Source organism: Verticillium dahliae, genomic scaffold (genome assembly GCF_000150675.1).
Source record: "Verticillium dahliae VdLs.17 supercont1.4 genomic scaffold, whole genome shotgun sequence".
NCBI classification, from domain to species: domain Eukaryota; kingdom Fungi; phylum Ascomycota; class Sordariomycetes; order Glomerellales; family Plectosphaerellaceae; genus Verticillium; species Verticillium dahliae.
The window spans coordinates 41294-56606 of NW_009276925.1; the positions used below are offsets into that span (position 1 = coordinate 41294).

Here is a 15313-nt window from a genome sequence, read left to right on the forward strand (position 1 = left end):
GAGGTCTTCGACGCCGAGGCTGAAGGCGCAAGAGCAGGACTCCGAGCGGCCCTCTCGCACTGCACAGACGAACACACCACAGCCATCACAGTGTGCCTCGACAATACCTCGGTCATCTGGTGCCTGAACGGGACGTCCCCCGTCTCCTCACAAGAAGCCATTCTCGACTTCAGACAAATCATACGGAGCACTACCGTACCGGTAGACTGCCGCTGGGCCCCTGGCCACGTAGGCATCCCGGGTAATGAACTGGCAGACACCATGGCCAAGAAAGGTGCCGCCATTCCCCCCCCACAAGACTGTCTCCCAACCTTCAGCCACGTGAAACGGCACATCCGGAAAGGCCACCGCCACGCCTTCCAGGCCTGGTGGCTCAAAAGCCAGCCCGAGAGCTATGACGACCTTGAACTTGAGGCCCAGCTATCCCCCACGGAGGAGCTCACCACCCTGACAAGGAAGGAACTCCACTGGATCCTGGCTGCCCGCACTAGACACGGCGACCTTGCGGCATAGCACGAGAGGTTCAGCCACGAAGATGCCCAACTGCTCTGCACATGCGGAAAACGAAAATCCCCTGTCCATCCCCTCGACTGCCGAAAGGCAAACGGGAGACGGCATCTGCCCCAACCATGGTTCGGGCGCCATAGATACATCAACTCTCAGCTAGGCCTAGACTGGCCAAACTTCGTCAAGCGGATCAAGGAGACGTCCTTCTGTCAGACAACCAAGGATCCTGATTGGCTATTGTGGCAATAGGCCAAGAGCAACCCCGGACGGGATCGAGTGCGGGGTGCCTGAACAAGAGGAACAACACAAGAACATCACCATCAATACGAACATAGATTTCTCGTGACATTAGATCACCCTTTCCAAGACGTCGAGTTGCCCTGATCAGGGCACGTACGTCTGACACCTGCACGAGGTGCACTGTGATGAGAGGCAGCTTCCCTGGCAGGATCTCTTATCCGCTGAGGATCGGACAGCTCAGTCCTCGCTTCAGGCGGGCAATCTCAGCCTGGATTTCCGTGAGGACGGCTCTCGAGCCGCTCTTCCTGCTGACGGGCGGTTCCGCAAGTGAGACTTGGCGGCCTTACAGTTCCTTCTTATGTGGGTCAGGACGCCTCCTCACCTGGGGCGGAGTATAGGTTGACAGCTTCTACGTTGAGATGACCCTTGCCCGGCCCATTGACATGCGGACGATGGCCCATTCTCGACGATCCACCGCCCCGGAGCTGTTCGGAACGGGGAAATGGTTGCCACATGCCGCCACTCCACGGGAGCAGTGCCCGGAACGGTGGAGCAATTCAGGACGGCCACTCGGCGAACTCCAGGGCTGAAAACGCCATGGTATTAACATTGTGAAGCATTTGGAATCGAGTTCGGATACAGAGGCTATCATGGGAGATTTGGAAGGGGAAAGGATTCTGAACCAAGAGAATACGGGCTGTGTGTTCTCATTGTCGGCTTGTTCACACGCACCGGGTGAAATCACCCATGCAGGGTACTCGACTCTACTCGTTCAACTTTCGAGTTGCTTCCTGTACCTCGCCGAAGCGCCCAAGATGCCGCCGCACGCTCCGTACGGGATTTCTCGATATTTCTTTTCATTGCCCCTCAGGCGCCTGCCCGTTAAACTGCTCCTCAATTTGGGCTGCGCTAGCGTTATGGTAGTCGAAAATCTCGGAGTACCTGCAAAGACAGTATTAACTCATGTCATGGCAGCCATCTGGGGCGAGTGTACTTACATCATAATCTTCCACGTGTCTACTGGCAGGTTAGAATCGTTGAAACTCCAGTCGAACTTCTCCACGGCAACGGGCTCATCGGTAAGGTCGTGGTAAGGAGCAAGGTACTCATGCGCCAGGGCCTCTGTCGCCGTTATCCGCTTCTTCGGGTCGAAGACAAGCATCCGCTCAAGCAGGTCGATAGCCGAAGGATCGGCGGTCTTGAACTTGTTCTTCAGCGGCTGGCGCTCTCGCTTCTGAAGCGACTTGACGAATCGGAGAGTCTGCAGCAGCAAGATAAATTCAACGTCTGCTACTTCACGACAAGATAAATTTGAAGACCACGTACGTTTTCAATGGCAATCGTGTTGATTACATCATCAGGAGGGGTACCGAGCAGCTCGATGATGATGGAGAACTGGTCGACATGGTTCTTACCTGGGAATAGGGGCTTTCCCTTGAGCATCTCCGCAAAGATGCAGGCGGCACTCCAGATATCGACCTCGACGTCGTACTTCTGCCATGTGAGCATGATTTCTGGGGCACGGTAGTACCGCGTAGAGACGTAGCCAGTCATTTGCGCGGGGTCCTGGATACGGGCGAGGCCGAAATCACAGATCTTCAAGTCGCAGTCCTCGTTGACAAGGATGTTGCTGGGCTTCAGATCACGATGAATGACGCCGGCGGAGTGTACGTATTTCAGGCCACGCTACCATCGAATTAGCTCGGGTCCAAGAAGCCTACTGGTCTACATACCATGATCTGGTAGAGGAAGTACTGGATGAACTGCTTCTCCAGCGTCCGGGAGGTCAGGAGATGGTGCAGATCGGTGCCGAGGAGCTCAGTGACGAAATAGATGTCATCGAGAGGAGAGATGAAGATGTCGCTCAAGGAAATGATCTAGAACGGGTCAGCATTGGTCATAGGGCAGCGGCTGAGACAGCCGTACGTTCTCGTGCCTCAAGTGCTTGAGCAGCTTCAGCTCTCGGTATGTCCTCTTGGCAAGGGCGGGAGTGCTGAAGGGCTTCACGACCTTCTTAACGGCAACATTCTGGTTGATGAGATGGTCGTGGGCAGAGCTGCGCAATAGGAGCTGTTGTTAGTGACCGTTCCATATTGGCTACAAGACGATTAAGGGCCATACCAGACGAGACCAAACTCTCCCATTCCGACAGGCTGCAGATCCCCGTACCTCGATGTGACCTCGAATGCGGTGCCGAAGATTTGCCCGCGAATGAACTCGGTCATCTCGATGGTTTGAGGATGTGGATTCGGGGTCTGGAGTAACTTAATCAGGAAGGATGTGGGGGAGGTAAGGGGGGATGGAGGTTATGAACGGAAGTGTCGTTAGATCAGATATAAGAGCGGTATGCGATAAGTTCGATGGCGATTCTCGATGACTGCACACAAGAATGTCTGGCTAACGGGATCGGTTCCAAGCTAGCTTGTCAATTCCCACCTGCAACCTACAGCAAAACTCTGCATCTTGCCCGCTGGTGGCAATGTCGTAATTTCCAGTCGAAAAATAGCTGTTTTCGTCCGGAACGCTCCGTTCTCGCATGGCTGACGGGCGTTGATATACGGCAACGAGGCACTATGACATCACCCTGCCATTTCACGACTCCGATCTCATCTGTCGATTTCGCCTACAGATTCCTTACCCTTTTATCCAATTGAGTGTTTAGCGCCGGCCCTGTACTAGTGGTGCTGGGGAACGCAGGGTCAAAGAGGACCCCTGGACCAGTCCCACCTAGGGGACTGAAAGCCACCTGTGAATTCGTCATCATAACGGTAACATGACGACGCTGTGAAGCTAGCAAGCTAGCGCGACACTTTTCTGCCAATGACAGCATATTACAAAGAGTAACCGTCAAGTTTGAACATACGAGACGTCAAGGTTCTGTGATCAGCTGACAATCTTTTCCCTAAGTAGGGAATCTATCCACGTCAATTTGTCAGACGCACGTGCTATGATAAGGGCAACTCGACGTCTTGGAAAGGGTCATCTGATGTCACGAGAAATCTTTTTTTCGTATTGATGATGGTATTCGTCTCCTCTTGTTAAGGCACCCCGCACTCGATCCCGTCCGGGGCTGATCTTGGCCTATTGGTACAATAGCCAATCAGGATCCCTAATTGTCTGACACAATTCGACTGTCGATTGCATGGGTCCCAATAGGTTCACGGGTAACGTAGATGTATAGCGAGTAAGACAATCCAGCGAGTGAGGTACCTCACCACGACTACGCGACTATGTCTCCTTAGCATTCAACCCCAACGCCTTAAATCAATCAAAATCACTCCTCGCCGTCTTCTTAGACGATGAGATAACTGTCTGACAAGTTCTCGCGTTGTGGCCGGCTTTCCTGCAGGTGCCACAGCACCGTTTCTTCGTTTCCACTCTCGGCTTACGACTACCATACACACCCCCACCCTTTCGTCAGGCAAAAAGAAAATTCCACCACCAAAAATCACCACTTTCATTTATACACAGCTTGACCAGAATAAAACTTATTTGCAAATGGCTGCCTGGTTTAAACTAAAGATTGATGTATCTATTGTTTTTAGGCCTTTTTGCCAACCTCCCTGACCGAGTGGTGCGCTGAGGTGGTACGATTTCATCTCTGACTTGAATTACCGAAGCAGCCTCCGATTCCGAACTGACTCCCCCGAAGGGCCACACTTCGCCACAACATCCTTCTTTTCGCTCCCCTTTTCTGGATTCGATTCTCCGGCGACTAGAGCCTCGCCAATAGTCATGAAGCGTTTATTGGGATTCGGAACAGCCTTCCTCTTCTTCCCTCTCTTCTGACGGGCCAGTTCCTCCTCCAGGTTAGCAATCTTCATGGTAGGGACCAAGAATCGACGATCGACCTGACCTTGGCCTCGGAGGATCTCGCCAGAACCTTGGTCAAGTGCATGACACCCGAAACAGACCACGGGTCCGACCACCAGGCTGTGGAAACGAAGCTGGATCTGGCCATGCCGCAGCCCACGATGGAGCCGAGGCTCCTATTCAAGAACGCGCCGTGGAAGGAGATCAACGCGAGAATTGCCGAAAGACTGCAGACGGTACCCTCAGAAGGGTCGGTACAGGAGCAGGCCGATGGATTGATGGACACCGTCCTAGAGGCGGTCCACGCGCTCTCGCCAAAGGCCAAACCATCGCGCTATGCCAAGAGGAGTTGGATCCCAAGATCACTGCCTACTAGGCAGAAACATCTACGAGGAGGCTGCCTAGTAGGCAGCCAGTGATGTTAGGCAGTAGTAGGATAGCAGGCACAGCTATAAATAAGTTTGTGCTTGCTGTAATAGATAGAAAAAGGATAACACTTGTTCTCCCATTTCAGAGCTTTAACTAGAGGTGGTGGACGACAGAGTTAACACAGCTACGTCGCATCTACACGTACTGGAGGAACAGGGCCAGATCCGCTAGGAGAGGGGGCCAGGCTCCGCCGGAACTTGAACGACTAGCGAAATAGGCGTCAAAGCAATTTCACGACGATGTTCGGCGGCGAAAGAAGACCCACTGGGACGACTTCCTGGCTGACAACACCAACATCTGGAAGGCCGCTAAGTACCTGGACACGGAGGGGGGAGGGTCTTATGACAAGGTACCACAGCTCGCCAGAGCTGACGGAACCCGCACGACCAACAGAACGGAGCAGGCCGAGGAGCTCCTAGCCACCTTCTTTCCACCACTGCCTGACGAGATAGCCGAGGAGGGTCCGCGACCACAACGGTCGCCCATCGACATGCCGGAGATCACCCTGGGAGAGATAGAAGCGCAGCTCTTCAGGATGAAACCATGGAAAGCACCCGGAGCCTATGGACTATCACTGATGGCATGGAGACAAGTGTGGCCGGTGGTGAAGCACCGAGTGCTGAAACTCTTTCGGAAAACGGTCGAGGAGGGAGCCCTGACCCACCAATGGAGACACGCAAAGATCGTGCCGCTCAAGAAACCCGGCAAGGGAGACTACACGATTGCCAAGGCGTGGAGGCCGATCTCGTTGCTTTCGACGCTTGGGAAGATCCTGGAAGCGGTGATCGCGGAAAGGATCTCGTACGCGGTCGAGGAGTTCGGACTACTGCCGTCAAACCACTTCGGAGCGCGAAAGCGCCGGTCGGCAGAGCAGGCACTCATGCTACTGCAGGAACACATTTTCAAGGCATGGCGCGGCCGCAAGTCGTCAGCCTAGTCAGCTTTGACGTTAAAGGAGCCTACAACGGCGTGTACAGGGACAGGCTGCTTCAGATGTTGACCGCGCGAGGCATACCACTGCAGCTGGTGCGATGGGTGGGCGCGTTCTGCTCCGAGCGGACAGCCTCCATCGACGTCAACGGACAGGCGTCCGAGAAGCGGGCCTTCCCGCAAGCTGGACTCCCCCAAGGGTCGCCTCTCTCCCCAGTGCTATTTCTCTTCTTTAACGCGGACCTCGTCCAATACCGGATCGGTGCGGACGGAGGAGCGGTCGCGTTTATAGACGACTACACAGCATGGGTGGTCGGACCAACAGCGGAAGCCAACCGCGGAGGGATCCAGGGAATCATCGAGAAAGCGCTCAACTGGGAGTCACGGAGCGGTGCGACGTTCGAAGCGGATAAGACGGCCATCATACACTTCTCGCGGAACGCGGAACGAGTGGACGGCACGCCGTACATTATCAAGGGGCGAACGGTGAACCCGAAGGAAGAAGTAAAGGTATTGGGAGTCATCCTGGACCAACAACTCCGGTACAAGAAGCATATCGCCAGAGCAGCGACCAAGGGCCTCAAAGCCGCAATGGCACTGAGAAGGCTGCGAGGTCTAGCGCCATCTGTGGCCAGGCAACTCTACACGTCAACAGTAGCGCCCGTGATGGACTACGCATCATGTATCTGGATGAATGCTTGTGGAGAGACATTGGTCAAGCCCCTCGACAGGGTGCAAAATGTTGGCGCGCAGGCCATCGTGGGGACCTTCCGTACAGTGGCGACAGCGGTGGCAGGAGCGGAAGCCAGCATCCCCACGGTCCGGCAGCGATTCGCAAGACGCGCTACAACTTTCTGGATAGGCATGCACACCCTGCCGAGAAACCACCCGTTGGTCCACTTCATGACGCGCAGCACGAGACGGTTCACGTCCCCGCTCCAACGAATAGCAGCAGCACATGAGGGAATGCCCGTCGACAACTCGGAGATCATCAAGCCGTTCGTACTCGGCCCTTGGAAGAAGAGAATCAACCTACTCCAGGAGAAGGATGTGACCACGGCCCTTTCTGAGGGCGCACCACAAGACCCCACAGTGATCACCACAAGCACATCAACGAGAAGCGACACGGTCGGCATCGGTATAACAACTAGGACCCCGCGGGCCATCTGGGCGGCCGAGGGCGTCTTCACGGAAAGAGCCAGACTAGGGCCAAGAGACATGCAGAACCCGTTCACGGCCGAGCTAGCGGCCATGCACAAAGGCCTGGATGCCCACGATAGGATGCTAGACGCGGTCAACAGGATAGTGCGCGAGACATCGAGACGCCTGGTATTTGGCAACATTGTCATTCTCACCAGGAACAAAGCAGCGACGCAAGCGATTACTAAACCGCGTGCCCAGTCCGGACAGGCAGACATGGAGCGGATTTACGCCACCGTCGACAGGCTCAGAGAGAAAGGCGTCACGGTCTCGATCGGATGGATTCCCACTGACGCGGAATCGGAGCTCACCCGAGCAGCGAAGAGAGCAGCACAATGCGCCGCCGACCCGGAACAACCGCTGAGGAAGGAACCGTATCGGGCCGTATCGACAACGCTCGCCGCGGCGAGGAAGGCCCAAGGGGAACACCTCTCCCTGCCAGCAGACGTCGGCAGATACTCCAAGAGGATCGACACTGCACTCCCGGGAAGACACACGCGCTGGATATACGACGGCCTAAGTGCAGCGCAAGCGAGCGTCCTCGCGCAGCTGCGAACGGGAATGACACGATTGAACACCTACCTGAGAAAGATTGGCGCCGCACTGGACGTCGAGTGCGCTTGCGGGCAAGCTGCTGAGACCGTAGAGCACTTCCTCTTTCGATGCCTGAGATGGACCTCGCTACGGGCCGAGATGCAGCAAGTAACCAGATCGAAGACGGGAAGCCTGTCCTTTCACCTTGGGGGGAAGGCGCCTACGGACCCAAAAGATTGGAAACCCAACATGGCAGCAGTGCAGGCTACCATCAAGTATGCCATGGCAACTGGACGACTGAACGAAGGACAGAAGACGACATAACCCTACCCACAACCACCCACCCTCTCCTACTAACACACTCACCTTGTGGCATGACAGCAGGTTCGCACCAGCGGCTGACTATAGGAAGCTGGGCACCTGGAGAAGTCGCCTTCACGGACAACTTGCTACTAACCCCCACGAAAACTCACAAGTAACCACGGATCAAACGCAGAGTGCATTCAGGAGGAGACTTTTGTAAGGGCTGGACGAGATGAGAAAGATGCGTGATGGAACGGAATATGTATTTAACCGGTAGTTGCCCTAGACCCTATCGGGCGTAATACAATCTATCTATCTATCTGACACACCCCCCCAGTTGAGGCCTCGCAGGTGGAAACTGTCAGTCTCCGATCTCCAGCTCTGCCATTCTTTCCCAAAGTTCCTGTTTCTCGATGGGTCGAAGTAGCCTTCCCTCCAGTCGATCTGAGATATCGATGAGTCCAATCTGTGCCATGAAAATCTGGAGGCGCTGATGATTCAGGGGCTTCGTAAGTCCATCGGCGATCATGTTTGCCGTAGGGATATATTCCACCAGGATCCTGTTCCTCTGTGCTTCCTGCCTCAACCAGTGGTTATGTATGTCGACGTGTCGAAGTTTGGTCTGCAATGTAGCGATGTCTTTGTTGACCAGTTTGATCGTCTGTTGGTTGTCACATCTTATTCGGATGCGTTCATCGTCCAAGGTAACCCCGAGCTCCTTGATGAGTCTAGAGACGAACATCGCTTCCTTGGCTGCCTGTGAGAGTGCAAGGAGCTCCGCTTCGGTAGTAGACGTGGTGACCGTTGATTGTTTATTGGCCCTCCAGCCGATTGTGCCGCCAAACAAGGTCATGGCGTAGGCTTGGGAGCTCTTTCGGTCAAGAGTATTGTCTGCGAAGGATGCGTCGCTTGCCATTGTGAAAACATCGTCTCCGCCGAACTGTAAGGCCATCGTCTTTGTTTTCCTTAGATATAGCAGCACCTGGTCAGCTGCAGTATGATGTTCGGGTCCTGGGTTTGAGTTATGTCGCGCAAGTCGCGAAGCGGCGAATGCCACGTCTGGTCGTGTGATGACTGCAGCGTACAGTATTGAGCCGATCTTTCGCTGGTAGCTTCGGATTGACCCACGGCTTGCGAGTTCATCATGTGGCAGGAGTTCTTCCTGTTTCATCGGAACATCGTGCCGCAAATCTGTGCGGTCAATGAGGTTAGCAATCTTGTCAAGGTAATCAGATTGGGAGAGCCAGAGGAGCTTGTTCTCTCTGTCTCTGATGATTTCAACGCCGAGGAACCATTGCAATGGTGTTCCTCCTGTCAATTTGTACTTAGCTTGCAGCGCTCGTGTGATGCGCTCAACCTCGCCCCCCCTCTGCTTTCGGTATGCCAGGACAATGTCGTCGACATAAAAGAAGACAATGACACCGCCCTTGGTCATGCAGCAGGTCTCATGAGGAACGGGTCTGAATCCGAGTTCGGTCAGTGTAGCTGTGAGTTCCCTCTGCCACAGCAGTGGAGACTCTCTCAGCCCATAGAGCGCTTTCCGGAGCATCAGGATCATTCCTGGTTTCCGGTGCCCTGGTGGCATGCGCATGAAGACGCTCTTGTCCAACTTGGCGTTCACAAACGCGTTGACGGCGTCATACTGGATCAGTTCCAGGTCGAAGCGCGCCGCGACTGCCATGAGTGTCCGAAAGGAGCGCCCTGCTAGGGTTGCTGCGTATGTCTCTTCGTGAGTCGACTTACGTTGTTGGTCTCCTCTGACCACCAGGCGTGCTTTGCACTTCTGGAACTGTCCGTGTTTGTCAAATTTGTACACGTAAACCCACATGCAGTCAAGGATTTGATAGCCTCGCACTCGAAGGTCATGTTTGGAAATCTCCGCCCATGAGTTCATTTCTTCGTGGCTGCGCAGGTGTGCTGCTTCCGCCTCCTCAAACATTGTTTTCATGGGATGTGTGGCCAAGTCTCCATGGTGCTTGGGTAGTGGAGGCATCTGTCGCCTGTGGAGCGTCCTGGGATTTCGTAGCAGTCGAAGCCACTTGGCCTTGTCGATCTGTTCTCCGTCTATCATGCCGAGTGGATGGGCCAGACGTCCAGCAGCAAAGGCAGCTTTCCACACCTCAATTGGTCCGGCGTTTCTGTAGATCGTTAATCTCTCCTCAGGCAGATCATCTGAGCCGTTCCGCATCACCAAAGACAGGAGTGCTGCCGGTGGAAGTGACACAGGGGTAGCGTATTCTCTAGCCCGGGCGTCAGAGTTCTTGGCTTGGTCATCGGTGCCGGCCGTAACCTGGCTCTCCGTGCCGCCCTCTGGTAGTCCCAGTGCGATTTCCGCATCCCCGGTTGACCCAAAGCGCTCGCCAGTCCTGGCTGGTTGATCAGACGCAGCCTCTGACGGTTCAGCTTCTGTGTCCCCTTCCACTTCCTGAATGGCGAAGTCCTCCCAGCTCTCCTGGGGTTCAACGTCTTCGTCCTCTCCAGGAAGGCCCTCCCAAGTTCGTTGGGGTAGAAAGGCACCGTCAGGCACTTCTACTGCCTCGGTGGCACGGTCTGGTTCAGCCTGGTCTACCCTATCGAGTAGATGGATCAAGTCTTGCCGACCGATGTGGAGCAGATCATCCTTGAGCTGGTTCAAATCCCATTGAAGAGTTTCGTCTTCATTGAAGATGACGTCCCTCGTAGATATGATCCTGCCAGTCTGTGGATTCCAGATTCGGTATATGTTCGTGGATTGGTATCCCACGAGAAACCCAATCCATGCCTTGGGGTTGAGTCTCTGTTTCTTTTGTGTACCTAGTTGCGCTTCCCGGGTCATGGCATAAGCCTTGCACCCATAGACGCGGAGGTGTGCTTGGTATGGCTTGCGGTTCTCCACGACAACTCCGTCCCTGTGTGCCAGGAATGTGTGAAATCCATCGTATGGAGTCCGCCAGCTGTAGATGTACTTCGGAGTCCGGTTGTGGAGGTAGACAGCGGCTCGGTATATCTCAACCCACAGGTGTTCCGGCAGTCTGGCGCCAACGCGCATCGCTCTGGCCTTCGTCTTAATGATGCTTCCAGACACCTCGGCACTCCCATTCTGGGCAGGTGTATACGGCGCTGATGGTTCGACCTTGATATGAAGCGTGCGGAGGAATGCAATGGTGGTGAGACTGTGCTTCATGATCTCATTGTCGCATTCAATAACCTTGGGGGCCAGCTCATACTGCCGCTTCAGGACGCCAAGCAGGTCCTTGATTGCCGCAGTCAGGACTTCCGTCCTTCTGTCTGTGAGGTAGTAGTCCCAGATCATTCCCGACCAGCGATCGGTGACGAGCATGACACTGCGTTGGCCCTCCTGATCCCTGGTCACATCATGAAAGTCGATGGCTAGTCGGTCGCCGGGCGCATGGCCAAGTTTCCTTGGTCGGCGACTGACTTGTCGTGTCATCTTGGAGAGTGCGCAACCGTCGCATTCCACGGTCGTTGTTCCCTTGACTCTCGCACCCCTGGAGGTGTTCACTAGATGTTCAAGGGCCCGCGGTCCAGGATGGCCAAGTCGCAAGTGCCACTTCCGGGCATCAGCTTTGGAAGTACGCTCTGACCAAGAATCCGCTCGGTGTCGTCGGGTAACGAATGCGCTGTCAGGGCATCCCAGAGGTATGTCTTCGATGAGAAACTGATCATGACGAACCGCCAGTCTGGAAACGATCGCATGATTCCGGTCTCGGAGACAGTTCTGCCCTGGGCGGTTATCCCACCAATATCCGCGTTTGTGCAGTTGACGTAACGAAACAAGGTTGCAGGGGAAGTTCTCGCAGAGAGCCACATCGCAAAGTCTGATGACCTTCGGTCCCTTGGGCCCTCGAGTCTGGATGTCCACGATCCCATATCCGCGGATGGGAACTCTCCTTTCCCCGGCAAAGACATAGTCTCCTTCTTCTGCCTGCTGAAACCTCGTGAAACGATTGTAGTTGTTGAAGATGTGAATGGTCGAACCTGAATCGAGAATGGCCGAGTTCTTGAGCGGGTACTGGGTGATGGAAAATGCAGCGTTGAGAGCAGCGACCACAAAGCTGGCAGTGCATCGTCCAACACCCCTCCCGAGTCATTCGGCTTCTTCCAGTTGGTTAACCTTCTTTAGACGGTTCACGTCATCTTTCAGACTTTTGTCTGTCCGTAGACGGCTGTCGACTGCTTCTCGAATCACCTTCCGTTCCCTGAAGACCTCCGGCGCCTTGGTCGGGAAGATGTAGTAGCAGTTGCCCAAGTCGTGTCTGCCATCGCACGCTCGACAGGCAGCATCGCCCCGGTTAGAGGTCGCGGCTCTAGTTCGTCGTGTTGTTGTCAGAGTGTCTTGCGCCTTCCGCTTGCGGGCCGTTCTCTCTTCTTCTTGCGGGCGTGAGGTGATGTTTTCGTCTTGGATGCCCGTTCCTGACCCAACTGATGATTCACCAGCAAATGTCGGGCCAAAGGAGCCTCTGACGATCTTGGGACGTTTTTCTTGTGGGTGGAGAAGATTCTGCTGCTCAGCCTCCGTTCGAAGGTCCTTGGCAACCTCTCCGATCGACAGGGTCTTGTCTTCGAGCTTGTCCTTGTAAATGCCCCTGTAGATTGTGACCCAATGGCCGAGAATGGGCCGAATGGCCTTGGTAAGGTCGTCGAACCAAGTGTTGGGGTCTTCGACACCTCCAGTTTTCCACATCAGTGCATGGCTGGTGGCTATCTCCCACGTGGTGATCCAGTTGGCAAAGTCTTTGGGCGCTTTAGTCAAGATGCTTGTAGCCTCCTGATACTTCCGGCGTGCGGCAGTTTGTTGTTCTCTGTCGGTAGTTATGGACAAAGCCGGCTATTTGTATGCGTTAGGATTGCACAGTAGATTATCAACATACTAGATGTATCTACAATCACGTCTTGATATGGTGACAGTACAGTGTGTAGCGCCAAAGCCTACAACCAACATCTTGGACGACAGTGTATGTATAGTGTTCACAGTCCTCACAGTCCCAGAGGACTGAGTGAATGCTTCCATGTCTGCTTTGATGCCCGTTTCGATGCTATTTCCATCGCCTTTGCCCGAGTAACTGCTGCCTTCAATGTGCCAGTATTTCCGTTGCTGTTGAATAGCAACAGTTTGCACTGGGATTAGGGGCTGCGGAACCCCATGGTTCTGGGGTTGATGACAGCGACTAGTTGACTGATCTTTGTGATGACATCGTATAATGTCTGCAGGTGAAACGTTGCGTAGCTCTGTAGGATATAGTTGTCGGCTGCTAGCTCTCCCCTGTCGGCTGCTCTGGCATATGTATGCGCTATGCTCTATAGATCTTTATCGGAACTTGTCGTGCTGTTGTGGCCATCTCGCAAGGTCACACAATTCACAGATACAAGTGGCTCGGTAGATGATGGTCAGCGCAGTCGTAACGTCTGGAATGTTCTTTCTTCTAGCGACGACATATTACGACTAGCAGTCATACGTTAAACGGCGTCTACTACGTCTACAGGATTTCTCGAGACGGGCCATCAGCGTCGGGAAGAGAAGACGCCTCCCCGCCTTTCGAATCAATTCCCAGATTTGACAGCTGGGTCTAAAGGCCCGTCGAATCGGTCCCCGTAGTCGTCAGTGACGGACCGGCTGTCGAGTCCAAACTGACCGGACGACGCGTCATTCCCAATCTGGTTTGAAGATCTCGTGTCGTGACCCCCTCGAGGTGCCGACTGAACTCCCACAGAAGAGTCTTGTGCCTTTTCCGCACGGCTGAGGAGCATGGCGCCGGTAACCAAGTAGGATACAGCTTTTGGTGGCTGGCAGAGACACCAATGGTGAGAGGATGCCGGGAGATAAACTCGTAACAAAGGTAACACGCCTTCTTACTAGTACCCATGAAAAGCAAACGCGGGGTGAGAGATGGGTTGTGGTCGTAAAAGCTGATAAGTTGCATCTCGGCGTGCACCGTGAGTTTCATCTTGCATGCCTTTCGTAAACGTTCCTCGGGATCGTCTGTTAGCCATATCCGCCCTAATTGTTTCATGAGCTCATCGGGATTTGTTCCAGTTAACCGCTTGAGGACCTGAAACAAAGCTGTCTTGTCTCCCCCGAGGGAGAATGATTCCGGATCGGGTGCTCTTATGACCTCAACCCGGATGCTGGAGAAGATGTTCGGGTGCTTGAGGGCCAACTTGAGCATGGCCTTCGCTGCGGCATGATATCGACCAAGTTTGTAGATACACCTGAGCCAGTGCGGCAGCTCTTCCTCTTCGGGTCCGAGCATTGCCTCAATCTGCTCCGAGTAGATCCATCTGGCTTGGGATGCCCACTTGAGGTGTGGAGCGAGAGTGGAAAGGTCTGATAGGGGGTCTAGTGACGCCAAGACCGGTAGATTGACGATCCACTGGCGGAAGGCGCCTTCGTCGGGTTCCCCTGAAAGTGATGCTCCATTATCCACCACCTGTGAGACTGCAGCAGTGATGCGAAGGTTCGTTTCTGGCCGGCGGAGGGTCTCAAGCAAGGCACGAATCTTATCCTGAGTCAATGTGATGATTTTGAACATGATACGAGGCTCTGCGTCCTTGACTGACTTTTCTCGGGGGTTATTAGTTGGCATCCAGAAAGATATGACTCGCATCGTACCTCGTGATGCGACTCCAGCCAGGTCTTCAAGTACCTCGTGAAGACGGGCAACCAAGTCGTCGGGGGTCCTCAGATTGCGGGCAAGGCGGAGGACAGAACCATCTGGATGACCTTGCTCAAGACAAACCGCTGAAGCAGTTTCGGCCCCTTTTCTCGAAGTGGAGCAGATGAGCGCAAAAGAGTCGAGGAATTTCTTCTGCAGTTGCTCCTGCTTCCAAGCACCGTCGTGAGGGTGTCTGTCCAGGCTATGTACAGTTGGTTCACCTCTGACTGGGTCGATCAAAGACAGAAGGGTTGTCACGATAACAAAACGTCTGTGCGCATCACCAGAGAGGCCTTGTGTTGGGGGCAAGTCAGGTGGCTGGTGCCCAGTCGGTGGGCGGACTGCTTCTATCGAAGTGTTCCCATGGTGTTCGGAGGTTCTTACCTGGGGGTGTTGCGCAGCTTTCCGCGTCATGTCTGGCAAGTTTGAGGTTGTGATGAATTCAGGTCGTTGTGCAGCCGCTGGAGCGTTCCCCGCTGGATTCGCTCTCGGTCGAGACTCTCAAGATGATCCAAGTGCAAGAATTCGACACATCCAATCAGACGGGACAATGTTGATGTTGGAGGCCGGAGATCATTCATTGGCTGGCATAGCATGCGGGTGGTCCGAGAAAGCGACCGAAGGAGAGTTTCGATAAACGCGCCACATGTGCCGATGGATTCCACGTATCAGGAGCAAAGCTGGCCTAAAGTCTTGCTGCCAGA

General features: G+C 54.4%; 2 protein-coding genes across 2 annotated transcripts; both read right to left on the minus strand.

The window, feature by feature from the left end:
- Positions 1-1346: 1346 nt before the first annotated feature.
- Positions 1347-3244, minus strand: VDAG_02354 (mitogen-activated protein kinase HOG1). The gene is made up of 6 exons (XM_009653007.1): positions 2869-3244; positions 2674-2803; positions 2481-2624; positions 2074-2433; positions 1746-2008; positions 1347-1689 (listed from the first exon to the last, which is right to left on the minus strand). Exons 1-6 carry the CDS (start codon positions 2970-2972, stop codon positions 1605-1607), a joined length of 1086 nt encoding a protein of 361 aa, XP_009651302.1. The 5' UTR covers positions 2973-3244; the 3' UTR covers positions 1347-1604.
- A 10095-nt stretch (positions 3245-13339) lies between these two features.
- VDAG_02355 (uncharacterized protein) lies at positions 13340-15069 on the minus strand. The gene has a single exon (XM_009653008.1). The coding sequence runs from the start codon at positions 15021-15023 to the stop codon at positions 13524-13526; it is 1500 nt and encodes a 499-aa protein (XP_009651303.1). The 5' UTR covers positions 15024-15069; the 3' UTR covers positions 13340-13523.
- Positions 15070-15313: the final 244 nt, after the last annotated feature.